Genomic DNA, 25,654 nt, shown 5'->3' on the forward strand with positions numbered 1-25,654 from the left:
CTTTGATCTAAGCTTGCAAGTCACCTGATCCTCTCTTGGGATCCCTGGCCTCAGCCCTATCAGCTGGGAGGCAGCTAACTCGTCACATCTGTAGCTAAGCCAACTTCCCTGATAGGGCCCCCCATTGACAAGAAAGACAACTCACCAGTGATTGAATTCGGTGCCATTGGTCCATTTCCAGGGCTGACCCGGTTCCCTCCGGAGGCCGATCCAGTGCTCAGAGAGGTCTTTATGGCGCTTAATGAAAGCCTTTCCAAAAGAGGAAGATATTCATCATAAAATATCAGAGTCGGAAGGGCCTCAGGAGGTCATCTAGTCCAACCCCCTGCTCAAAGCAGGACCAATCCCCCAATTTTTGCCCCAGATCCCTAAATGGTCCCCGCAAGGATTGAACTCACAACCCTGGGTTTAGCAGGCCGATGCTCAAACCACTGAACTATCCCTCCCATCCTGTCACAATCTGCATTTGAGTCTCTCTGTGCTGCCGATGGGGCCTAGTGCAGTCTGCAGAGCTGTTCTAGCTGCCAGCGACAGCAAAGTCGCCCTTGTTAAGGTTACGGCTAGGGCCTTACCAAATTCACGGCCGTGAAAAACGCGTCATGGACCATGAAATCAGACCTCCTCCTTGAAATCTACCTATGCGGGGGGTGTGGGGGGGTGAAGTGCAGGGCTGGGGGCATCCTAGCTAGGGGCTCCTACTGTGCCCCCGACTCCAGTTGCTAGTCCCTGGGATGGGGTGGGACAGGACTTACACTTCCCTTGCACAGCTGCTCTCAGGGGAGATCAGACCCACCTCCGGGTACCTCCCCCAGCTGCAGGAAGCTCCAGGGCTGGGCAGCAGCTCCGGAGGTACCCAGAGGTCGGTCAGATCTCCCCCAAACTCCCGCCCGCAAGCAGCTGTGCCGGGGAAGAGCAAGTCCTGTCCCTCCCGAGCCCAGCCCGGACTAGCAGCTTGGAGCCTCGGGCTGGGGGGCTCCCAGCAGCATGGGGGCGATTAGATCCACCTCCAGGAACCTCCACCTCTGGGGGAGGAATGATGGGGGGGCACAACCCTCAAAAGCTTGGGGACCACTGCTCTAAAGTCTGAAAGGGTCTCTCTCTCACCATTTCCTGCTGGGTGTCAATCGCAGCCAAGGAGGCACTGGAGGAGGAGCAGTTCCTCTGGCTGTTGTTCCAGTTCCCTTCGGCCTCAGAGAAATAATAGCATTTCCCTCCGAACCCGACCCAGCCGTCCAGGCAGCAGCGAGCAGCAGCCGGAGGATCAGGACCAGCGGACGGTGGGTTAGATACTACCACTGAAAATGAGAAAGTCAAACAGGGTCAGAGATTCTCTCCCTCTCTGTATAGGAGGGGGGTAAGGGGCAATAAATGTTCTCAGAACTAGAGCCCTTCATTAAACCAACCGGAGGATCTGAGGGACAAAAAGGGGCATGAGAAATGACCCCAAATCACAGTCAAACTCTCAGCATGGAATAGGAAATCTTGGGCCTCAGGAGGAGAGGGGATACGTAGTCTGGGAGACACCATCATCCCCCTAGTCTCCAGGCAGGGGTCACGGTCCCCTAGCTGTAGATGCAGAGGAGCTGCTCTGGGAGTGCTGTGGGAGTCAGGGCTGGTACCTCTGCCCTAGCCCCAGGCACCCCACACCAGCAAAGCCCCAGGGAATGGCCCAGCCTCTGCCAGGGGAGGCTGGTGACATGGGCAGTGGGGAGGTGCCACTCAGAGCCAGTTCCCAGCCGGGACGGACGTCCCTCTTCTGTCACAGACTCCGAGGCAATGCTGAGAGGGCAACTTTGGCCCTCCCCCTCCCTTGATTCTCCCATGATCCCCCCCCCGCGCTGTGGAGTCGGCTGGGAACAGACACGAATGTGCAGAGGGGGCGATGAGCCCATCCCCAGGGCTGCAGATCACAGGAGCGATTTAGGCAGTAGGGGGCTGGGGACTCATATTTTGAGGAGTCTGTTTCGGTTCTTTGCATTACTTCCTAGGAGGGCAGGTGAATGAGTTACACTCGCATTTCCCTGAAAGGACGGAACATCTCCAATTCCTGCATCCTACTGCACAGGTGACACGCTCCCCCAAGACGCGGGCCATCAAGGCAATATCGCTCTCGGTTTAAAACGCAGCAAGAACAGCAGAAAAGCTTCCAGCCCCAGGTTTGAACCCAGCTCAGTGCACCACAGGTGCTGGAACTAGGGGGGCTGCTGCACCCCCTGGCTTGAAGTGGTTTCCATCATCATATCCAGGGTCTACAGATTGGTTCAATGGCTCTCAGCGCCCCCAGTAGAAAAGTTGTTCCAGCACATTCTACCTCCACATGAGACAGAGGCCTTGTCTACACTAGAAAGTTGGATTGCTTTAGTGATCCTGATAGAAATTAAGCCATCTCACCCCCTAGTGTGGATGTGGTTATGCCAGTATAAAAGTGCCCACAGCAGCATAGCTATTCCTGTATGGGAAAGGGGAATACGCTATATTGGTGTAAGGCACCTTTCTCACACTATAACTGTGTCCACACGAGAGGTAATACCGACGTAATCGTGTCAGGAATAAATCACACCCCTGACACTGTTATACTGGTACTATTTCCAAGTATAAATCAGGCCTGAGAGTCACATGTTACAGAGTGAAAAAGGAAGAGTTTGAAAAAGGCTGTGATGATCAGTCATGCTTTGATACAGTGGCACGGCATTAAAACCTACTGTCCCTGGTGTGTGGCTGACGCATAATGCCCCCTCTTGTCCAAGGATAGTGCAGCTGCCGCTCCGGGCCTCAGTTTCCCTCTCCAAGGTTGGTCTCCTCAGCTTCCCAGCCACTGCTTTGTGCTGCAGATGTGGCTTCATCCTCCATTCAAGTCCACAACAAACATATCCCCTTCCAGGTTACCAAGGGTCCAAATTAAGAAGTCCCAAACAAACAAAGATGTCCCCCTGAACTTCCCATCAGCTCACCCTCTACACCCAGTTCCTAGCCCTTTTCCTTACAGACCCTTGCTCAAGACCTTCCAAGGGAGCCTGCCTGTTCCCTGTGGGTCTAGCTCTCAGTCCCTTTATAAGACCCAGGTGATTAAGCTCTCACTTGACCCTCCTTAGTCCCCCTCCCTCAGGCTAGGAAGCAACTAATTAACTAGCGCAGGGGTGGGGCTGGCCCCATCTCCCCTTAAAGGGACCAGTTCCCCTGTGACACCTAGATGCCATTTCATGTTACTGATTGTCACAGCGATTCCAGACACTGTCTATGGCAAATCTCTGGCCCCCTCTACCATAGGTGCTGACTTCCTGCATTCCCGGGGGTGCTCGAAATGCAATCCTTTCATTGCAGTAGAGGCACAGGGATGGTCACCCCTGGGTGACAGGAGAGAGCTGATTTAAAGGGCCAGTGATGAAGTAGTCAGAGGGCCAAGGAGTGGAAGTTGGAGGCTGAGGAGGTGTGAATGTGTGACTGTGATCCCTCCAAGGCGAAACAGGAAGTGCAGAGACTGAGGGCTAGGAACTCACCAGCCAGAACAATGATGATAACGATCAAAACTAAGAGGACTCCAGCTACGAGAGCACGTTTCTTGAACTTGCGGTTACATGAATATCCTAAAATAGGGAGAGAAAAACAATTAGTGCACTTTGGGGAAGCAGTGTTATCTAAATAATAACAGAAATTATTTGATTTCCAGTGAGACAAGATGTGTGAGGTAATAGCTTTTATTGGACCCATTTCTGTTGGTGAAAGAGACAGCATTCAAGCTACACAGATCTCTTCTTTAATTCTGTGTAAACTCAAAAGCGTGTCTCTCTCAGCAACAGAAGGTGGTCCAATAAAATACATCACCTCCCCTGCCTTGTCTCTGTAATGTCCTGGGACCCACACGGCTGCAAGTACACTGCAGTGGTTGATTTCCAGTAACATCTACAGACTCCAGCTGAGATCAGGGCCCCATTGAGCCAAGCCCTGCACAGACACACAGGGAGAGACAGTCCCTGCCCTAAAGGGCTTACAATCTAAATAGACAAGACACATAAAGGAAGGTTTACTTTCCCCATTCTACAGTTGAGGAACTGAGTCATAGAAAGATTAAGTGACTTGCCCAAGGTCACAAAGGAAGTCAGAGCGAGGAATTGAACCCAATTCTCCTTAGTTTTAATCCAGTGCCTTAACCACAAGTCCCCACAGTTTCTCTAGGGAAGCACATTCCCTACTCTCAACCCACAGCACCGGAGCAAGGCCCTAGATTTCTGAAGAGTTGACTCCCAGGTCTCTGTGTCTAAACCACAGAAAATACTTCAGGTCCATGCTGGGCAATGGCCAATACCAGAACAAGGCACAGCCTTCCAGCAGGGGTCCTGATCTCAGCAGGACCTCTAGGTGCTGTGGTAATATAAACAATAATGTAGGGATCCGTTCTATTATCAGAGATCCAGGATAAGGTACAGAACACTGATTCTCTTGGGAACTAAGGCATTAACTGCACAAAAATTTGTATTCCTTTAATGACGCCAGTACAGCCCCCCCCTAGTGTGAACACATTTATATAGGTATCAAGGTACCATAAGCTTTTTCTACAGGTGATAACCCCATCTTTGCCAACCACACCAGGAATCGAACACACACTGACCAGACAAGTGGTTCTTGAGCTGTGGCCCAGCCAGCACAGAGCTGCGGCCCACGTGACATCCTCAGGGCCACACAGGTCGTATGGGATGCGGCCCACAATGGTAATAGGTTGAGAACCACTGGACTAGAGAATTGCACATGCACAGACCAGAATAAGAGAGTCCACATGGGGGTTGTACTGGGGTAGGTATATCCGTTTAAAGTCACATCTTAGCTTATATGGGGATAATTTTCCCATGTGGCCAAGCCCTTAGTCTCTGTCTCTCCCGCTAAGCATTTCCTAGAGAGTGAGGGTTAAGGGCGCTTGTCTCCATGGGAGAATTTACTGGTACAGGCCATGCCAATAATATTAAACCACTACGGTTATACCGGGGTAGCTCCCCATGGAGATACATTTATTCCAGAATAGGAGTGTCCACACAGGGAGTTATACTGGTATAACTACAATGGTATAATTATACTGGTAAATTTCTCTGTGCAGACAAGCCCTAAGTTACCTGGTTTGTCTCCTCCGTCCAGGTGTCCATGACAATTAAGAGGCTCCATCAGCTGCTGGTGCTGCTGAATAGAATTCTCTCCTCCTCCCTCTGCATTTTCATTGCCATTAAGACGCTCTTCCATTTGGAGTTTCCCCGCAGAACGATCTCCGTGTCCGTCCTCTCTCTGCAAGGCACACGAGCTATGGACACTGCTGCATGTGCCGGGCTCTCTCTCTCTCGCTATAACCGTGTCTGAGCTGGAGGTAGCAGAGTCCAGAGAGCTGTAGAGATTCCAGCCTCCGATCTCCTCACCTCCAAAGCTTGCTCATGGTTCTGAAATCACAGATAGAGGACACTGGAAGGATTAGTGACATTTGTCATTCGGTGCTTTGCTGATCAAAACAAACACCCAAAACTTTTAGCAGTAGAATAAATCTTACACTTAAATAGCATCCTTAATCCAAGGGTACTTTAGGACAGAAGTGTCAAACATCCGGCCTCTCTGATGTATTTATGTGCCTTGCAGTATTCAGATAGCCCAGGTAAAGGAGTCTTTGTGGCACCTCAGAGACTAACAAATTTATTTGGGCATAAGCTTTCATGGGCTATAACCCACTTCATCAGGTGCATGGAGTGAAAAATACAGTAGGCAGGTGTAAATGTACAGCACATGAAAAGATGGGAATTGCCTTACCAAGCAGGGGGTGAGTGCTAACGAGGCTAATTCAATCAGGGTGGATGTGGCCCATTCCCAACAGTTGACAAGAAGGGGTGAATAGCCCAGAACCTCATCTTTCATTAAGAAAAAAGTAAAATGTCTAGGCCTTATGGTTGGGACGAAAACCTTCCAACGGTGACACAAGGGTAAATCAGTTCACTGTTATCTGCCTGAACGTCAGCAAAGAGCCTCAAACTATGACTTGAGGAGGACTTGTGAGCTCCCCATATCCCATTTAATCTCATTGGCGTGTCAGCTCTAAAGCCCAATACTGACATTGAAGTGTCAACATTAACTATGTAATCACTGATCATTTTAGCAGAGGACGGTGGGGAAGAGGGTGGAAATTGTTGCAGGGAAGGAAACACAGAGAGAAGAAGGGAGGAGAGACAGAGGGAAGAGAGAGAGAAAGGGCTTTTCTATAGGTGCAAGTTGCATCAGTACAACCAGAGGGGCGAATTTAAACCCATTTAGTTAACCTGTGCAAACTCCTGAGTGGATGCTCTTAGGTTTAGACTTTAAAAAGGGCAGAAGTAGCAGTGGGCCTAAAGGTGAGGATATTTTCTCACTGAAGGATACTGAATGAGGCAATGAGTAGGGTGACCATACGTCCTGTTGTGGCCAGGATAGTCCTCGTTTGAAGCCCTGTCCTGGCCAACCCGACTTTTTTGACAAAAACGGGCATTTGTGCTGTTTGCTGTTCCCAACTGATCAGTTGGCAAGCGCAAACGAACAAATGCCCAGTTTACCAGAAAAGATGGGTGTGCCCCCCTAGGGGGGGCATGGAGAAACGGGGGGAGGCGAGGTGCTGGGCAGTGGGAGGTCAGCCACAGCCACGGTTGGCATGGAGCTCGGGGGGGTCAGTCACAGGTGGCACGGGGCACGAAGCTCAGGGGTGGGATCAGCCCCAGCCCTGAGCAATGCAGATCTCACGGGGGAGGGGTCAGCCCCAGCCGTGGACAGCATGGGACGTGGGTGCTCAGTCCCAGCTGCAGGCGGCACGGGGCTTGGGCGGCATGGGGATCGGGCAGCATGGGGCACAGAGCTCGGGGGACAGGGAGGAGTAGCCTCAGCCCTGGGCAGCACAGAATTCTGGCGGGGGGGGGGAGGTGTCAGACCCAGCCGTGGGCAGCATGGGGCACGGAGCTTGGGGTGGGATAGGGAGTCAGCCCCAGCCCCAGGTGGCGGGGGTGGCTCTGGCTAGCCTTGTGGGGGGCGGAGGGGGTTTGCGGGGCAGCTCAGGCGAGCCCCAGGCCGTTCCATTTTTACTTCAGGAAATATGGTCACTCTAACAGTAAAGCATGCAACAAATACTAAAAGTTCAGTCCCCATCATTTACCGTTTGTATTACAGTGGCACACAGAGGTAGGGCCCCTTGTGCCAGGTACAATACAAACCTATAACACAGAGACAGTCCCTGCCTGAAGGAGGGCACAATCGAAGGGTCTGCCCATGCTGCAATCAGGAGTTGAGATTGTAGATGTATCTGAATCATCTTTGATGCAGCTAGATCAAAGCGAGCTGGAGTAACAACAGCTGCACGTCACCACGGGAGCACGGACAGAGGCACGAGTTAGCAACATGAGTTAGCAACATACGCAGGAGACCGACAGCTTGTTCAGCCCACGCCGCCATGGCTGTGTCCGTGGCTATTGTTACTGGAGCGAGCTCTGGTATTCTAGCTCGGTACGTCTACCCACTCTGCAATCACACCTCCCAGCTGCAGTGTAGACGTACCCTAAATCCAGGGCAAGGGGCAACAGGGGAAGCACAAGGTACCAATGAGATAGTTATGAACAGTGGGCTAGGCAGCGGTCACAGCTTTCCCGCTGCCTGACCATGGCCATGTGTTCTGTCAGCAGCAGGGCAGGAATCTGGGTGTTTTCCTTCGTGCCCCAGCTACTGGCATGTGGGGGTTATCTCAGCTTTCATGAAAAAACAAACAAACCGAAAAACACCCTCAGAGCGTCTAGCCCTCGCCCTCGGTGAGAAAAACTCGAGGCCGTGATGCGAGTGCAGCTACCAGCTAGAAAAAGGACCCGCATGGATTACTTTTCAAAAAGTCATTCATTATTTTTATGCCAGTCTCATGATGACGCGGGATTTTTGGACGCTTGAGGTTGGTGAGACTGTCTCTCCCCAGGGTTGTGAGTTCAATCCTTGAGGGGGGCATTTAGGGATCTGGGGCAAAAATTGGGGATTGGTCCTGCTTTGAGCAGGGGGTTGGACTAGATGATCTCCTGAGGTCCCTTCCATCTCTGATATTCTATGATTCCTCCATGTCACCCAGCCACCCCATGCAGCCCAGCCCCCCTATGCCACCCAGCCCCTCTCCATGCTCCCAGCCCCCCTCCATGCAGCCGAGCCCCGCCCTTCTGCCCGGCCTGCTCCCGCCACTCCCATCTCCCCCCTCCACACGGCCCCGCCCCCCCTCATTGAACTCAGTGCGCAGCCGCAGGGCCGGGCGGCGCGCTCAGGCGCCGCTTCGGCTTCTGTATTCTGTCCCCTTCGCCTCCCCGTAGGACGTTCGCCGCAGCCGCCGCCATTTTGGTATTGGCGTCGGCCGGGCCTGGGAATCTTCCTTCGGGTCTGTGATGGTTCACGCAGAACACCCCCCCCCGCGGCCAAGGTGGAGCCGCCCCCAGGGCAGGAGCGGGGGGAACCCAGGCGTCCTGCCCGGAACACGAGCGCCTCATAGCCCCCTCCCCTCCCCCCCTTTTCATCTGCGGGGCCCTCGCCCCCCCCCGGCCTTCGCTCCGAGAGCGGGGCTGAAACCCCCAGGCCGCCCCTCATCAGTGTGGGGGGGATCGAGGGTTCCCCCCCTAGCCCCCCCCGAAATAGAGGTGCGCCCTCCCCAGACCCCCCCCCAGGATTAGTGCAGGAAGAGGGGAGGATTAGGGCTGTCCCAGCACAGCTGCCCCTATAAAAGGGGGGAGGTGCACCCCCCAGGATTAGTGCAGGAAGAGGGGAGGATTAGGGGTGCCCCAGCACAGCTGCCCCTATAAAAGGGGGGAGGTGCACCCCCCCCAGAACCGCCCCAGGATTAGTGCAGGAAGAGGGGAGGATTAGGGGTGCCCCAGCACAGCTGCCCCTATAAAAGGGGGGAGGTGCACCCCCCCAGAACCCCCCCAGGATTAGTGCAGGAGGAGGAAGGGGGGTCTCTAAGCCCCCCCAATTCCTCTTCTCCCACGACCAGACACGGGCAGCTCCACTTCCAGGTAGTGAGGCAGTTACCACCTTTGTATCCGCTCCTGCTGCGGCGCCCCTGGCCCAGCAAATCTCATCTGGATCCCGCCTGCAACTCCCCGGCTCGGTAATACTCTGCTTCCTAAACCTCGGTTCTTCTCTTATCTAAACTCTGCAGGTGCATCCTTGCCCCGGTCTTTGTAATACACCCCCATAAAGGGATTAACCTTAAAAACCATCAGAGAAAGTACTGAGTGAGAGTCACAGTGAGCTGTCGTAACTCACTTCAGGCGAGAAGCCAAAATGAGTCAGTTCATTTCATAACCAGTTGTGATACAGTCTCAGTTTGAAAAAGTGCAAAGCAATGTGGGACAGTGCAAAATATGGGCTGTGAAAGGGTCTCAACCAAGTGTGTGGGGGCTGCCCCTCAGGACACAGGTGTATAAGAGGTTGGGATGGATTTGCTATCCCCCACCAGTGTGAAATGGGGGCTCTGAGGGTAGGGCCAGATTAACTCTCCTGTGGGCCTGGGGCTAATAGATTTTGTGGGGCTGCAGGAGATTTCGAGTGGGCTCAGAACAGGGGCAGGGGATTGGGGTGCAGGAAGGGATGCTGCTCCAGCTGTGGGGTGGGGCCAGGGATGGGACGGGGTTGCGGTGCAGCAGGAGATGGGCTCTGGGAGGGAGCTTGGGTGCGGGAGGGGGCTGTGGGGTAGGGGGTTGGGGTGCGGGAGAGGGTGCGGGGTGTAGGCTCCGGCCAGGAGGCGCTTACCTTGGGCGGCTCCTGGTCAGCGGTGCAGCAGGGCTAAGGCAGGTTTCCTGCCTGCCCTGGCTCCGCACTGCTCTGCTCCCCGAGGTGGCCAGCATGTCCGGCCACTAGGCAGAGGGGCCAGGCTGCTCTGTGCGGTGCACACTGCCCGAGCCCGCAGGTGCCGCCTCCGCAGCTCCCTCTGGCTGTGGTACCCAACCAAGGGGAGCTGCGGAGCCAGCGCTGGGGACAGGGACAGTGTGCAGAGATTCCCCGAATGCCCCTTGCCTGGGGCACATTGGCGAGCCGGCGCTTGCGGCTCCACCCCAGGGTGAGGGGTGGCTCGGGGACTGGTGTCCGGCCTGTGGCACAGAGACTTGCTGTGGGCCGGATGAAAAGACGCAGCAGGCTGCATGTGGCCTGCGGGGCCCCCCTTAGCCCGAGGCTGCAGCCCCTAAAGCCCCTGCATTAATCCGGCCTTGTCTGAGGGGGTCCCAATGGATTTGAGTTTGAAGTGATTTTTACTCCTTGAGGGCATTTGGGGGTGTAAGCAAATGTAGGCAGGGAGTGAGGTCCTTCGTCCTTCTCTGTCAGAGGTAGATTCATCAGGCATCCTCCCCAGATGTAGTGTGTGTTTGGAGTTTGGTTCCCCACTACATCAAGCGTCATCTGAACAAATGTGGGAAAGCATGGAAATGCAGAGTTAAGTTCATCTAAATACCCTGAAATCTGTCCAGTGTCCCCATCACCCAGTCTGTCCTATCCATGACATGGGCCCTTTCCCTTGGAATTTCTGTCCCCCCGGCTTGAATTTTTTGACTTTCCTGGCACACTGCAAAGCTCATATGCACCGAGGATGGGATTTGTGGCTAATGGGAAAGTGCACTGGGGAATTTTAAGGTGCCTTGATCACATCTGATGTTTCAGTGGTGTGTGGGGGAGGAAGTAATGCTGCTTTGGTCACATTTTACTTCATATCTCCTATATCCATGTGTTTTGTACATGTGTGTTCAGCCCAGGTCCTCTTTGGTGTGAAACTTGTTTAAATCTGAAATCTAAATAAAGAAATAGATACATGCTGGTGACAACTGTCAGAACTAGTTGGCATCTTAATCCCTGTTTGCCTTGGCAGTTTGTCATGGTCCCTGGGAACACAAAAAGAAAAGGAGTACTTGTGGCACCTTAGAGACTAACCAATTTATTTGAGCATAAGCTTTCGTGAGCTTCCGATGAAGTGAGCTGTAGCTCACGAAAGCTTATGCGCAAATAAATTGGTTAGTCTCTAAGGTGCCACAAGTACTCCTTTTCTTTTTGCGAATACAGACTAACACGGCTGTTACTCTGAAACCTGGGAACACAAGCACTGTATACTTCAGTGGCTGGCTGTGGACTCTGAAGAAGTCTCCAGTTTTCAGGTGTTGGTCTTATTAGCTATATCCCCCAGAGTTTATGGAGCAGGATATGTGTAATTGAATCACAAGTGTATACAGGATTCAAGGCTTCCAGGATAAAATAAAGTCTAACCTCTTGTATATAATAAAAGGTTAAAATGGCTGTGAAACTCCCCATGGCTGGTGTGAGGGAATTATAAGGGAGAGATGGGGAAGAGGCTGGATACTTTTTGCTGTGTAACTGAAGTGTAAGAGGAGAGAGAGTGGCTTGGTAGATTGGGCCTTCTCTTCAGGAGGAACAAAAAGTGTGTTTAACATGTGTTAGGTGTTAGAACCTTAGTGCAGACAGAGCAATTTGTATTTTAACATGTGTTAGCTGGTCAAGGTAAAACCTATGCTCCCTCCAGTGGTTGACCCCCACCAGCTAACACATTAAAATATAAATCACCCTCTCTATATTAGGGTTGTAACACGTCTGCAACACACCTTTTTTCCTAGTGAAGACCAGGCCTTAGAGGACAGTCTGATCATGTAGGGGGCAGATACAGAAACAAAGTTAAGGCCATTTGTGGGAACCTGAACGCTTCAGTTCAATGCTGTCCAGTTTTTTAAAGTTTCCCCTTAACTGAAAAACTTCCTGTTTCGGTTTTTAGAAATGTCATACATTTTATATTCATAAAAACCGTGCTGTTGACGAAAGCTCAGGGCATGAGTACATAATTTCATAACGCACTGCAGCTGACTCCTACAGGGAGCTCTCTAGCACACCATGCTCTTTAGATGGCTGGTTACGTGCTTTGTGCACAACAAACTCAGGGGCTGGTCCCGTAAGCACTGCAAACACTAGGCTGTACAGGCTCTAACTCTGTGTGGGTTCTCTTTAAATACACCCAGTAAGCAAGGGGAGGAATCTTTAGTACGTCTGGCAGGAAAGAAAAGGTGAAAATACCCTTAGTCATTGTCCCCAGATGCTACAAACATTTAAACACCTGCTTAACTTTATGCACATGAGTAGTCCCACTCAATGGGACTATTCAGACATTAAGTCAAGCACATGTAATGCATAAGTATATGTATAGCTCCACCCTAGACTGTCTCAGGTATGCTTTGGGTGTTCAGTTTATTAATCTCCTGCTTCTGGCATTTCAGGAAATTCCCCAGGCACATAGAGGCAGACTCACTGAGCAATTTTTGATCACATATCTGTCATATCTTAATTCTCCTCACTCAGATTGAAACCTCAATTCAGGCCCTAGTTCTCTATTCAACTGATGTGGATATTTCTCTCTCCGCTGGCTCAACGTCAGCGATGTCTACGCTACCATGGTAAGTCGACCGACGCTCCCTGGAAGGTGGTACCTGTAACTGAGGCTGCAGAAGAGTTTTCTTTATAAATCCAGGTTTTCAGATACTTCACTTCTTGACCTTTTGCAGGTCTCCCAACGTGGAGAAGGGACAAACTAAGGTGTGGTTTAGTTCCAAATATCTGTTGTTGTTTATTATTTATATTGTGGCAGCACCAGGACCTCATGGTGCTGTTTTTAGCATTAATTTAAAAGGGGGTTGCTTAATAGGTGGAGATATAGGTTTGCTATATCCTATCCATAAGTAGGTAGGACCATAATGGGAAACTAGGACTGGTTGAAGCCATGAATACTTCCCTCTAATGAGCGGAGATCAGCAATGAGTCTGTCTGTGGTTGGGTTTGATTTTCTAGAATGCTGTGTTAGTGTGAGATTGATGGAAGGTTTATGCTATCTTAGGCTTTTCTATGGTGCCCATCACCATACTGTCTAAGTTTGTGGTTACTGCTTTGAAGGGTGAGTTTTCTCTTCTTTGTGAAAGCAAAGCATCCTCTGTCATACTGAGATCCCTATTTGTTTTGATTGTTACTGTTTTGAAGTTCTTTTTTCTTCGTGGAAACATTGTCATACTGAGATTCCTATTTGTACTGATGGGTTATTTATATATTGGTGTCTTACAAATCGTTGTTATTATTTGAGGATGCCTCTTCATATTCCCACCAATGGGTAAGAAGTCCTCGGGTGATTGAACCCTTTCAGAATTATGCTCATTTGGAACCTCATGACCCTTATGGCACTGTGGTATGAGATTATATCAGGGATGTGGTCCTTATCACTGCATTTCCTTTCTGTGGGTGTCTCTTTATTCCTGTAGTCTAGTTTGACCAGACTTCAAGCCCCTTTGTACCTTTAATTTTATAATAAGGTATGTCTTCACTGCAGAGTTAACCCAGGTGAGTGGCACTGGAGTCTGACGCACCTGGTTTAGCCTAGACTGGCTGAGATCAGCCACACTGGAAAGCTATACTCAAATCACTGTGTCCTGGTGTGGCACTCACTTGTGTGACTCACTAGGACTTCTGGGGCCATACCCCAGGTTTCTTTGTGCTGCAGGAAGGTGAGCTGCTCTACGATTCTTTGCCAGTGAGTTGTCCCCCCTGCAGGGCATACAGCAGGAATTGTGTGAAGCCATTGGAGGACTATCAGCATTGGAGTGGCTTAGCCTGTATCCTCACTACAAAGTAGGCGGGTTACCAGACTCAGTGAAGTGAACACCTAGGCTTTTGCCTGTAGTCCGAGGGTTTAAAGCACCACCAAACTCAGGTTAGAGTTTTGGGTATGCGTACGGGACAGGGGTTGGGGCAACATGTGAGTAAAAGCCCGAGTTAGCTGTGCAGTGAAAACACACCCTGAATGATAAGATGGCTGAAGTGTGCGGCAGCATCAATCTGACTTGATGGCACTCTAACAGACTATGGTGGGTGCTTTTAAAAAGACAAAAAAAGCTTGTTTAAAGGAGAGTTGTTCTCCAGAGCAATGTGAGGATTGTCAAGGTTTTATCTCCCGCTTTCTCAGGCCCAAAGGCCAGGGATCTCCTTATCTCAAGTGGCTCTTCAGAGCTGGACATTGGAGCACAGCAAATTCTGGCTGTGGTTCCATGAAGGACCACGATAGGCCATCTTTAGCTGCCAAAACCCCATCCTCAGGTAAAGGGAAGCCTCTGGATTCCTTAGTCAAAGCTTTCAATGCTAAAGTTTGGAACCGGTTCTGATCCAGGCTCTACACTAAAGAACATAAGTCATCTGTAAGTGATGGTGCAAAATTACCACCCACACTTTCTCCAGTACCACAAATGAACCGGGAGCTGTTGTGCTGGCAACCCCCTCAGGGCTGAACATTAAGGACTCCAGGAAGCAGTGGGGCCCCAGGACAGGCTCCCCCTCCAGTGCTGAGCAGAGGGCCTGCCAAGATCCCAACTCTAGTTCTTGGCTAAGACAGTGCCAGGCATTGATGAGCCCACCTCTGGTGGGAAGGAGTCGGGAGGATGTTGCATATTTGGTGGCTCTGTTGGGGATGCAAACGTGCAGCCTTGAGCCTCCAAATCCAACAGTTTAGTTGGAATATGTCAAAAGCTCTTGGTTTGCTTTTCTCTGCCCTTAAACTTGAGTGGCAGGGGAAGCATTCTGAGGAGAAAGGCAGGCCCTGGGAAGAAGAGGAACCATTATGCCAGCGGAGGTCATGGATCAGATGTGGATGGATCAGATCATTCACTTCTACAGACCTCAGTTCTGGAGGCCTCAGATACCATCCCGACACCTCAAATCCATTTGAGGTCTAGATTCCATCAGTATTCTGATGCCACTGACTCTCTTTCTCCTTCACTTGGCACTTTCCCATCAGGTAGCTCTGGTGCTGTATAGTGCAGGACTCTTCAGTGCTCAGATGTCAGTTCTAGGGGTTGTCGGGGTTAGCACAGCTGCCTGCTAGCTAGGGTTGCAAACCTTCCAGGATTGGCGTGGAGTCTCCAGGAATTAAAGACTCATCTTTAATTAAAGATTAATGTCATGTGATGAAACCTCCAGGAATACATGCAACCACAATTGGCAACCCTACTGCTAGCTAGAAACTTTTTTTAAATGAAAGTTTAGATCCTGCACAATCTGAGTATGTTAAAAGTCACATAAATACCGCATGTGAGCCAAATCCATTTTACATGCCATATATTCGATGTACACCCTGCTCTAGATTCTCAAATCCACGTTGCGTTAAGATCTTTCTGCTTCTTCCTGCACTGTAAATCTAACATGTGACCTTTCCTTTCCATCCACAGTAGTAAACCTCGTCACCTTACATCTTGACCACTGCAGATCCTCCTTTGTGGCCTTGGAAATTCCCCTCTTGCCTCATTTATTCAAACCAAAACTGCATTTTTCTGGCTCATCACTTCAACCACATCACCCCTCTTTTTGCACCCCTTCCCTTTCTCCACTGCATCAAACAGAGAATTTGTCTTCCCTTTTAAGGCTCTCTACAGCCTGTTCTCATGCTACCTAACACCTCTCATTTGCTGTCAAAATGTTGACTCCCCCCATCTGTTCTGCCACTGATGCCAGCCTTCACTGCCCATTGGTCAAGTTTTCCAGTAAGCACCTTCAGGCATTCTCCCATGCTGCCCCTTATGCTTGGAAGGAGTTTCCCATAAAAATCCACACAGCCACCATGTAGTCCCCTTTCAAATTCTTCTTTGCTGTGCTGCCAAGGTAGCTTGAATCTCTATGGATAGAAATTCCATGCTTGAATAATAAGAGTATAGAAATAGGAATATACTACCAACCACCTGACCAGGATGGTGACTGTGAAATGCTCAGGAAGATTAGAGAAGCTACAAAAATCAGAAAACCCAATAATAATGGGGGATTTCACTTATCTCTGTACTGACTGGGTACATGTCACCTCAAGATGGGATGCAGAGATAAAATTTCTAGACACCATTGATGACTGCTTCTTGAAGCAGCTAGTTTTGTAACCAACATGAGGAGAGGCAATTCTTGATTTCATCCTAAAACAGGATCTGGTCCAAGAGATGAATATAGTGGAACTACTTGGTAATAGCAACCATAATATAATTAAATTTAACATCCGGGGGAGCGGGAAGGGGGAAATACCAAAGAAGCCCATCACAGTAGCATTTAACTTCAAAAAGGGGAACTACACAAAAATGAAGAAGCTAGTTAAATAGAAATTAAAAGGAATAGTCAGAAGGGTGAAATGCCTGCAAGCTGCATGGAAGCTATTTAAAAACACCATAATAGAGGGATTAACTAACATGTATACCCCCATAACATGTATACCCCCAATAAAACCAACAACAGTAAAAGGACCAAAAATTGCCACCATGGCTAAACAGAGTAAAAGAGGTGGTTAGAAACAAAAAGATATCCTTTAAAAATTGGAAGTCAAATCCTACTGAGAAAAATAGAAAGCAGCATAAACTCTGGCAAGTCAAGTGTAAAAGTATAATTACACAGGCCAAAAAAGAAGTTGACGAGTAATTAGCAAAAAACACAAAAACTAACAGTGAATTTTTTTTTAAGTATATCAGAAGCAGGAAGCCTGCCAAACAATTAGTGGGGACCACTGGACAATCGAAGTGCCAAAGGAGCACTCAAGGAAGATAAGGCCGTTACAGAGAAGTTAAATTCTTTGCATCTGTCTTCACTGCAGAGGATGTGAAACCTAAACCTTTGACAGCCAGAAGCTGTGGATGACCTGGATGGATCACTTGATAAATTGCCTTGTTCTGTTCATTCCCTCTGATGCATCTGGCACTGACCACTGTCGGAAGACAGGATACTGGGCTGGATGGACCTTTGGTCTGACCCAGTATGGCTGTTCTTATGTTCTGCTATGGTGCCTAGGCAGCTGGCGTGCTGAGACCACTACTTATTATGCTGATAATTGTCACGTTATTTCCTTTTGCTCCCGTCGTTGCATTTATTTGTTGTATCACCTTATACTTAGCTTGTAAGCTCCTTTGAGCAGGGACTGTCTCTTTGTTATATCTGTACATTGCCCAGCACAGTGGGGCCCTGGCTTCTGGGCAGAATCTCAATACAAATAATAATAATTGGGTCTCATGCTTGTTGGAGATGTCATGTATCTCCTGATCTACTGACATAGTGAATGGAGTGGTGCTTCATCTGGTAGCTTGGGTTATGGAGCTTTAACTGTCACTGGACTCTCTCTTTTGGGGTACAGGACACCCTTTTGCTTTCTAGAAAGCCCTCTACCATGAAGTGTTATGCACAAACCTAAAGGAGATTTTTTGCACGAGCATCTTACGATAACCTGCCTCCTGAATCTGCACCAGTCCCTCTTGTCTTGAACTATTTGCTGCATCTTAAAACATTTGGACTGTCAGTCTCTTTTATAAAGTTCTATTTTTCTGCCATCTCAGTTTATGATTCTGTGGATTGGGGTGAAGCCGTTTAGTCATCTGACCATATCAAGGTTTATTAAAGGGCTGATTAATGCGTAACCGCTGCTCAGAGACCCTATTCTGATGTTGAATTTGAATGTGGTACCAACAAGACTGAGGGAGGCACTTTTTGGTCAGCTTAGGAGAATTCCACCTGTCCCTAAAGTCAGTTTTGTTGATGAACATAACATCTGCAGGACAAATGAGCATGCTGCAGTTCTTAATGGCTGATCCACCCTTGACAGCCTTCCACAAAGTCCAGGTGGTTCTGCAGTCTCAGCCTAAGCTTCTCTCTAAAGGCATCTCTGAAATCCACCTAAATCAGTCTATTATATGGCAAGTGTTTTCCCCTCAGGCCACATAAACAACCTGAAGTGATTAAACTGCACACTTCAGATGTCAAGGGGGTCCTTAATTTCAATTTAAGCAGGGCGAAGCCTTTCAGAAAGTCTCAGACTTCCTGTGGAATAAGATTAATGCCGTCTTCTTTCATATTTGCTAAATACACACGCACTGGTGAAGGTCCTGCTGCCTGTAAATCTTAGAGCTCATTCTGCCAGGGCCAAGGCTGCATCTGTGGATTACCTCCAGGAATGTTTGAGCTTTGCAAAGCAGCTGCAGGGAGTTCTGCATATACATTCGCGCAGTGCTACTTTAGATTTAGCATCCCGCTCTGATGCTAGGCTAGGGAGAATGGGCTTACACAACCCTTATTTAGTTGTCTTTAGTCCACCTTCCACCTGGGTTATACTCTTTTCTGACTCCCATCTCAAAAAAAAAGATAATTTATTTACTAGTTCTTCCAAAGTGTTGTCTCTGCATAATCATACCACCCCTGTCCTTTTCCCTTTCCTTCAGAGTTCGCTGTCCGTGTGAGTTTCAGGTGTAAGGAACTGAGGCAGTTACTTCCAGAAATGTTTATTCCTTTGTTGAATTTGACCCTTTATATAACCTCTGACCTCCTCAGCTGGTCCTCATAGAGCTTAAAATGGACATGGCTTTTAATGAGCTCTGAAGCTCGCAGAGCCATAGGATGCCACGCAGAGTCAGCCCTTCAGCAACAGTTACTGGTGACTAACATCTTTTGATAGAGACCAAATCTGCGGAAGCTGGATGTGGACAATTCTCAGGATGGAAATGGCTTGGATCTAATAATTCTTCTGTGCCAAAGTGTTAATATTTAAATTCTCTCCCTTTGGGTTTTCCCCAGAAATGTTGTTCTTATTAAATGACTTGTATAGTTGCATCACCCTATGAAATGAATGTGCTGGAATCTTTCCTCACCTGGATATTTCTAAAAATATTTTGTGTCTGTGCTATTTCTTGTCGGACTTCACTGAGGAAACATGTTTTTAATTTTGGATAGTAGTATATAAATGTTTCTACCACTTTCTGGTCTGCACTTAAACTTACCAGCCTAGCTATATTGGTCAGGGGTCTGATTCTCTCTCCTCCCACCACCGAACGACCTGTCGACAGAGCTCCCCAGTAGATTGCAGCTAAGCCAGCAGAAAAGCACTTCTGTCGGCTTAGCTTATTTCATTTGGGGAGGTGTTGTTATTACATCAGCTTCTGCTGGTGGGCATGTGTCTACACCAGAGGGCTATGCTGGCACTGTTGTGGCAAGAGAGCTGTGCCAACAAAGCTCCATAAGCCTAGACCTGGTCCCAGTTTGCTATGTCCGTTGATGCTTAAAAATTGTAAAATATTGAGATTTTCTTATGAGAGTCTGCCTGTTTCTCTGGTATAGAATTTTGTTGTATGGGTCTAGTTGTGAATTGGGAGAAACATTGCATTGTAGCTGCCTCCCCGAAATTTGTAATGCCTTGTGTGTCTCAGTCTGACAGGACATTTGCGATCTAAGCCCTGATTCTGCAAGCTTTTAAACTTTATTTGTTAGTTGAGCACATGATTAGCTCTACTGAAATCAATGGGATTACTTATGTCCGTAGTTCTCAAACTTTTGCATTGGTGACCCCTTTCACACAGCAAACCTCTGAGTGCGACTCCCCTTACAAATTAAAAACACATTTTTTATATTTAACGCTATTATAAATGCTAGAGGCAAAGCGGGGTTTGGGGGTGGAGGCTGACAGCTCGTAACCCCCACTTAATAACCTTGCAACCCCCCAAGGGGTCATAACCCACAGTTTGAGAACCCCTGATTTATGTGCTTAAAGTTAATCGTGTAAGAGTTTGCAGGAATGGGGTTCTAATTTGCAAGGTTGGTGATAGTGAGTCTGCTCCTTGGTGTAAGACCTCATTGGTTTAGGGCAGTGGCTGTGTAAAATACATTGTCTTGGGGAGGGGGGGAAATAGCCTCTGAGAATGTGTACTTTGAAGCCATACATTTTACTGCTGGTTTTTGGCTGTTGCTAAAAGTTGTCACTTTTTCATTGGAGGTTTAAGAAATATTTGTTTAGAAGACATGGCTATGGTGAGATATTAAGAACGTTCGTGACTTTTGAAGCTACCTATTCAGATTTAATGTGTTTAATAATCTTCTCTGTAATTAATTCCAATTGTAATCTCTCTCCAACAATTTTGAAAGGGAGAAAACACTTTTTAAAAACGTTACAAGATTTCTTTTCACTCATATATTTTCGTGATGGTTTTGTATCTATTAGGTGTTGCTGCTTATGATTTTCAGTTAGTTGTTGTGCTTTAGCAGTAATATTAAGCAATCTTGGTGAAACCGTGGGCCCACTGAAGTGAATGTGAGTTTTGCCACTGACTTCAATAGTCAGGATTTTATTTTGAGTCTACCTTGCCATGATTTCAGTTCTCTTTTCTGAGAGGGAATCATGAGTGTTGCATAGCAGCTTCTGTGAGCAGGTTATGTTGCAATCTGATTTTTTTCTTTTTATGCTTTGTTTCGAGTACAGATTTTGCAATTCTTTATCTGCATGATCTGTGTCAGATTTTCATTCTGATATGAATGTGTTTAACAGTGCAGAGTATGTATGTCTAAGAATTCTGTGACGCTACCCTTTTTAAGAAAATCTTTTGGAACCCATCGCAGATTATTAGAATAAATTTCTTTGGGTTTGGGGATGATTTTTTGCCTAATATTATTCACTTACGGTAGCCTCTGGGATTTGCTTCCAAACGAATTTTAAACGGGATCTAGAAATGCTGAGTGGGAATGTCATGGAGAGTTTTATAGCTGTGGTTCTTAACAAAAAATTGAAGCATAAAAGTGGATGTTGCCCGGTTGATTTTTGTGGTGTGCTTTGAGCTGGGCTGGAGACCGTGGGTTGTGTCCGCTGCCTGCTCAGGGCAGGGAGGTTGCTGCGGTGTGTTTAATTGGTGGGAGTGTGTTAATTGATTTCCGGAATTAAGGGAGTGGATATGAGGACCAGAGGCAGCTCGAGATCAGCAGATAAAGTAGCAAGGGCGGCCGGCGTTAAAAAAGCAACTCGGGAGGCATCAGAAAAATACCCTCCCCCTCTCCCAAAGGGCTCCCCCGCCCCCGGCTAATGGATTTGGCTCTTCCCAGAAGAGGCAGCTGGAGAGTTTGGCTGCGTTGAACAAGCTGGCCCTGACCTCAGCACGCAGATCTGCAGCAGGGTGTGATCCCGCGGCCGGGGGCGGCATCCAGCCAGCCAAGCTCGGTCTGGCGCCAGTTCCCCCATCTGCCCCCGGACACACGCCCCCCCCCCCCGCGGCCGGCCCCTCTCCAGGCCTCCCCGGGCAGGGGAGCGGCGCAGAGACGCGGGCAGCCCTGGCCGCTCTTCGCTCCTAACGCGCCGGCTCAGCTGTCCCGGGCGCAGCTGGTTAAAGGGCTGCCCCAGCCCGGCGCTCCCGCGCAGCCCCCCACCTACCTTCTCGCCGCTGGGGCTGGAAGATCCCCGGGCACAGCGCTGCTGCCGGGGCCGCTCCACGCGATCGCTTCTGGGGCGAGAGCCAGAGGGGCGGGCCCGCCTGCCGCTGGATGCCGTCGGTGTTTCCTCCCCCCTTGAGGTTTCCACTCTCCTGATCCCAGGCGGGGACTTCACCGCTCCCCCCTTCTCCCTCCCAATTCGCGGTGCGGCCCCCTCTTCCCAGTGGGCTGTTATGGGAGGCGGAGGGGAGTTCCCATTGGAGCGACGGAAGCACTCACCTCACACCCAAAGGGCGCCCCTCCCTTCAGTCCTACATATACTGTGTAACTGCACCCACATACGTAGGACCGAGGAGTTCAAGGGCACTGCTTACGGTCCCGACCCTACTTCTTGTATATGGGTTTGTACAGGTTCCAGGGCCCATAGCAAGGCCCGTGATAAATGATTTCTCCTAAGGGAAAGTCCCCCACCTCACTGGGTAAACAGCAGAGGGGAAGTCCAGAAGTTCTCTGCCTCTGTTGCTAGGGGGACTTCCCCCCCCCTAGCTAACAGCTGTAACAAGAAAACCTGGTTGTAGTTTGAAGATGCCACAATTGGAGAAAAAAATGATCCTTCACTGCCTAGGGGATATGTATCTTGTTACTCACACCACTGTGCATACCTAAGACCATACAGGTGTAAGTCCTTGTAACTTCACTGACATTCACTGGTATTTAAACAAATAAATAAAAACAAAAAGACCTCAAACAAATGCATAATGCAACCATTGAACTGAACGGAAAAAGAACCTTGCCCTATGTGGAGTTTCTGTACCCCAGAAAGGGAAAAGACTCCATTAAGCCCACTAGGGAGTTTTATTCCCATCACTGTTTCCCTGCTGAAGGCGTTGTGATATTACAGGGATAGGCAGCAGTAAAAACCCCGAGATAGAGCAATTCCTTAGGAAAGGTTCAAGGAAATCTTTAGCTGTTACCCCTCAAGAAAGAGATCTTGGAGTCATTGTGGACAGTTCTCTGAAAACATCCACTCAATGTGCAGGGGCAGTCAAAAAAGCAAACAGAATGCTGGGAATAATTAAGAAAGGGATAGATAATAGGACAGAAAATACCATGTTGCCTCTATATAAATCCATGGTACGCCCAGGTCTTGAATACTGCGTGCAGATGTGGTCGCCCCATCTCAAAAAAGATATGTTGGATTTGGAAAAGGTTCAGAAAAGGGCAACAGAAATTATTAGGGGTACAGAACAGCTTCCCTATGAGGAGAGATTAATAAGACTGGGACTTTTCAGCTTGGAAAAGAGACGACTAAGGGGAGATGTGATTGAGGTCTATAAAATCATGACTGGTGTAGAGAAAGTAAATAAGGAAGTGTTGTTTACTACTTCTCATAACACAAGAACTAGGGGGTCACCAAATGAAATGAATAGGCAGCAGGTTTAAGACAAATAAAAGGAAGTATTTCTTCACACAATGCATAATCAACCTGTGGAACTCCTTGCCAGAAGATGTTGTGAAGGCTAAGACCATAACAGGGATCAAAAGAGAACTAGATAAATTCATGGAGGATAGGTCCATCAGTGGCTATTAGCCAGGATGGGCAGGAATGTTGTTCCTAGCTCTGTTTGCCAGAAGCTGGGAATGAGCGACAGGGGATGGATCACTTGATGATTCCCTGTTCTGTTCATTCCCTCTGGGGCACCTGGCACTGGCCACTGTCAGAAGAGAGGATACTGGGCTAGATGGACCTTTGGTCTGACCCGGTAGGGCCATTCTTATGTTCTTTGTTCTTATGAAACCAGACGCAGAAAGGGTCTAAAACTGTGGAACTAGGTAAATAGCCTGTCCTAATGCATTTAACAAGTGTATAACAGAACCACAGGGAACAAATAAAGAGGCCGCTTAGAAGGTTTTCAGAGTTGTGAGTCTGGGAATGTGTATCTTTTTTAGAGGAACTGGGCATGCCCAAATTTTAGTGCAGGCGCTGCCTTCTACTCCCAGTGTGGCCTGACACAACATAAACTTGCCTTACCTCAGTTTTCCAATCTGTAAAATGGGGATGGTGGTAATGACCTAGCCCACTGCTATGTTGTGTCGACTTCTCCATTAGTGTGCCAGATTCGTGAGAGGTATGTGCTAAGTCTGATTATTGCTGAGTTTGTTTAACCCACCACCACATAAAATAGCACTGTCTGGGCCTGTCAGTATTGCCAACTTTCATGATAACATCATAAGTCTTATCATATTTAGTGTTTTTTCTTACAGCTACAGCTCCTGGTGTCAAGTGAAGACAGAATCTCAGCTTTCATTTTAAAAGAAAAAGTAAATATCTAGCCCTCTGTGACTGCATGTGACTGCTAACGGCTCAAAAACCAGACGGCAAAGAAAGAACCCACCATGTATTATTATTAAACTCACGATTTTTGGAGGCCTGCCTCAGCATTTTTAAATCCTTGGGGCTGGCAATGCTGAATAAAAGTGGTATGTTTAAAACTTGACAACTAACACGTCTCAAAATGCCAGTGCAGACAGGGCAAGTTGCATTGTCACATGTGCTAGCTGTGGGTAGCCTGTCGTTTACCTTGACCAGCTAACACATGTTGAAATACAATGCGACCTATCTACACTAGAGTTTTAAGCACGTTAGCTCTCACACTTTTGAACCACCCCTTTTATCCTAGCGTGTGGACAGGCCCTCTGAAATACTGGTTAAAAACCCCCAGTACAGCTGTGTGGCAGGTGGGCTGCTTATTTCCTGAATTGACTGACTTCTTATGAAAAACCTATTGCTGAGTGTGAAGTGAAGAGAGTGTCAGCCGTGGTAACCACAACAGTGGCATAAAAGATTGTTAAAGGAAATAAGGAAAGTCGTGAACTCCTTGCCCTTCCTGCTCTTTCAAGCAAGGACAAAAATAGAGAAGATCTTTGCAGAGTAAGATCACGCTCAGTCATGGATGCCGTTTCAGATTTTGGTAAGGGGGGACAACTTTAACTGTGATAGCAGGGGCTACTTAGGCAACTGAAAACTCTACGTTTTTTTGCAGACAATAACTTAGAAAATTACCTGTCCCTCTCCCTCTCTCTCATATCTCTAATACTCAGCACTAATGCTAACACGTTCTAATATCTTGTGTCATGTCACTTAAAGGACACTGGTTAGGTTTAAAATTTTAAAGTATATTCTTACTCTTGAATACAACAATTGTAGAAAAATCTAGATTGCTTTCTACCATTTAAGCCACTTACTTCTTGAAGTTCACCAAGCTTGGAATAGATCATTTACCTTTTGAAAACATCCTACTAGGGCAAAGCCCCCATGAGTTTATACCTGCACCTGCCTGGGGTGTTACCGTACTAAATAGAATAGACCAGAAATTGACTTTAAACAGGAATGAAACCGACACTTTCAAGTTACTTTCACAGTATTGCCAACCCCAAATGTTTAAAAATCATGAGTCAGGCTCACCAAAAATCGTGAGATTGGCTTAAAAATCATATTTTGTAAAAATAATAGATGTAGTATTCTTTTTATTTGCCTTCTGCTTTTTGAGCCTTTAGGGTGCACTGGGGTCACGTTGTGAAGCTTTCTGCACAGCTACAAGGGCCAGAAACTTACTTGTTCTTTAAGAATGAAGGCTGAAATCCTCACATCTCCACTTGACTCCAGGAGCCGGGGCTTTAAGGAAAACAATAATTATTGTGAGACTCGTGACAAAATCACGAGAGTTGAAAACACTGCTTTCACTTCTGTTTGAGACTAGTTACTTTCCTGAAGGCTCTTAAGAAAAACACTACGGTGATTGAGTTGCAGTTCTCACAGGAGAGTACTTAAAACCAAACACCAGGAAAATCCCACATTTTAAAGCTGAGAGAAAAAAACGGAGTCTTCTGAGATATATCAGGGCCACTGCAGGGAGGAAAGGAAAATAAACAGGCACATGAGCTCAAGAGGAAGAGCTGTCCAGAAAGGAAGTTGGAGGGTCAAATCTTCCAGTGCTTAATCAGGTAAAATTTCTGTTGCCATCAGCGCCTCCACTCATAGATATTAACATGTTCAATAATTATACACTTCAGACTTAAATATCTTGAGCCACCTTATCCAGGGCTACACATTTTATATGCATTGGCTCAGGGACTATATTTTCTGGCATATTCTGAACAGTGCTGAGCATACAGATGGTGTCAGTGAATAAGAACGGCCGTACTGGGTCTGCTAGGCATCTAGTGGGGTTTACAAAGCACCTAGCCTTGTGGGCGCTTTTGAAAATCCCACTAGGCACCCCTGCACTTAGCTAGTTCCTGAAGCCCTTACTCAGTTTTCATCTAGTCTGCTCAGGTCAAACTCCCAACAGGGCCTTGTCTACAACTAGCTTCTCTCGATTAAGCTAAATTCAGCAACAGAATTAAATTAAATTGATATAAG

The 25,654-nt window shown here is 48.1% G+C and overlaps 2 protein-coding genes across 15 annotated transcripts in view; one reads left to right on the top strand and one right to left on the bottom strand.

Annotated features, from left to right (window-relative positions):
* Window positions 1–21,605, bottom strand: part of LOC140897920 (C-type lectin domain family 2 member B) — a 38,595-nt gene extending 16,990 nt beyond the window's left edge. Inside the window, exons 1-5 of one of the 5 annotated variants that reach the window (XM_073311214.2) lie at window positions 9,040–9,544; window positions 5,103–5,417; window positions 3,498–3,584; window positions 1,105–1,295; window positions 146–249 (exon numbers count right to left, since the gene is read on the bottom strand). In XM_073311214.2, coding sequence (XP_073167315.1) covers window positions 146–249; window positions 1,105–1,295; window positions 3,498–3,584; window positions 5,103–5,226 — 506 coding nt within the window. In that variant the 5' untranslated portion in view covers window positions 5,227–5,417; window positions 9,040–9,544. Of the gene's footprint in view, window positions 1–145; window positions 250–1,104; window positions 1,296–3,497; window positions 3,585–5,102; window positions 5,440–5,524; window positions 6,490–9,039; window positions 9,545–21,232; window positions 21,487–21,510 lie in introns of those variants that run through there. The other 4 variants (XM_073311213.2, XM_073311210.2, XM_073311209.2 and 1 more) reach the window with 4 other exon arrangements.
* Window positions 8,302–25,654, top strand: part of LOC140897918 (C-type lectin domain family 2 member A) — a 44,209-nt gene continuing 26,856 nt past the window's right edge. For 8 of the 10 annotated variants that reach the window (XR_012154868.2, XR_012154867.2, XR_012154865.2 and 5 more), the window contains exon 1: window positions 8,302–9,115. The gene's annotated coding sequence lies outside the window, so the exon portion shown is untranslated. The remainder of the gene's footprint in view (window positions 9,116–25,654) is intronic. The other 2 variants (XR_012154872.2, XM_073311204.2) reach the window with 1 other exon arrangement.

Source organism: Lepidochelys kempii, chromosome 14 (assembly GCF_965140285.1).
Source record: "Lepidochelys kempii isolate rLepKem1 chromosome 14, rLepKem1.hap1, whole genome shotgun sequence".
NCBI classification, from domain to species: Eukaryota; Metazoa; Chordata; order Testudines; family Cheloniidae; genus Lepidochelys; species Lepidochelys kempii.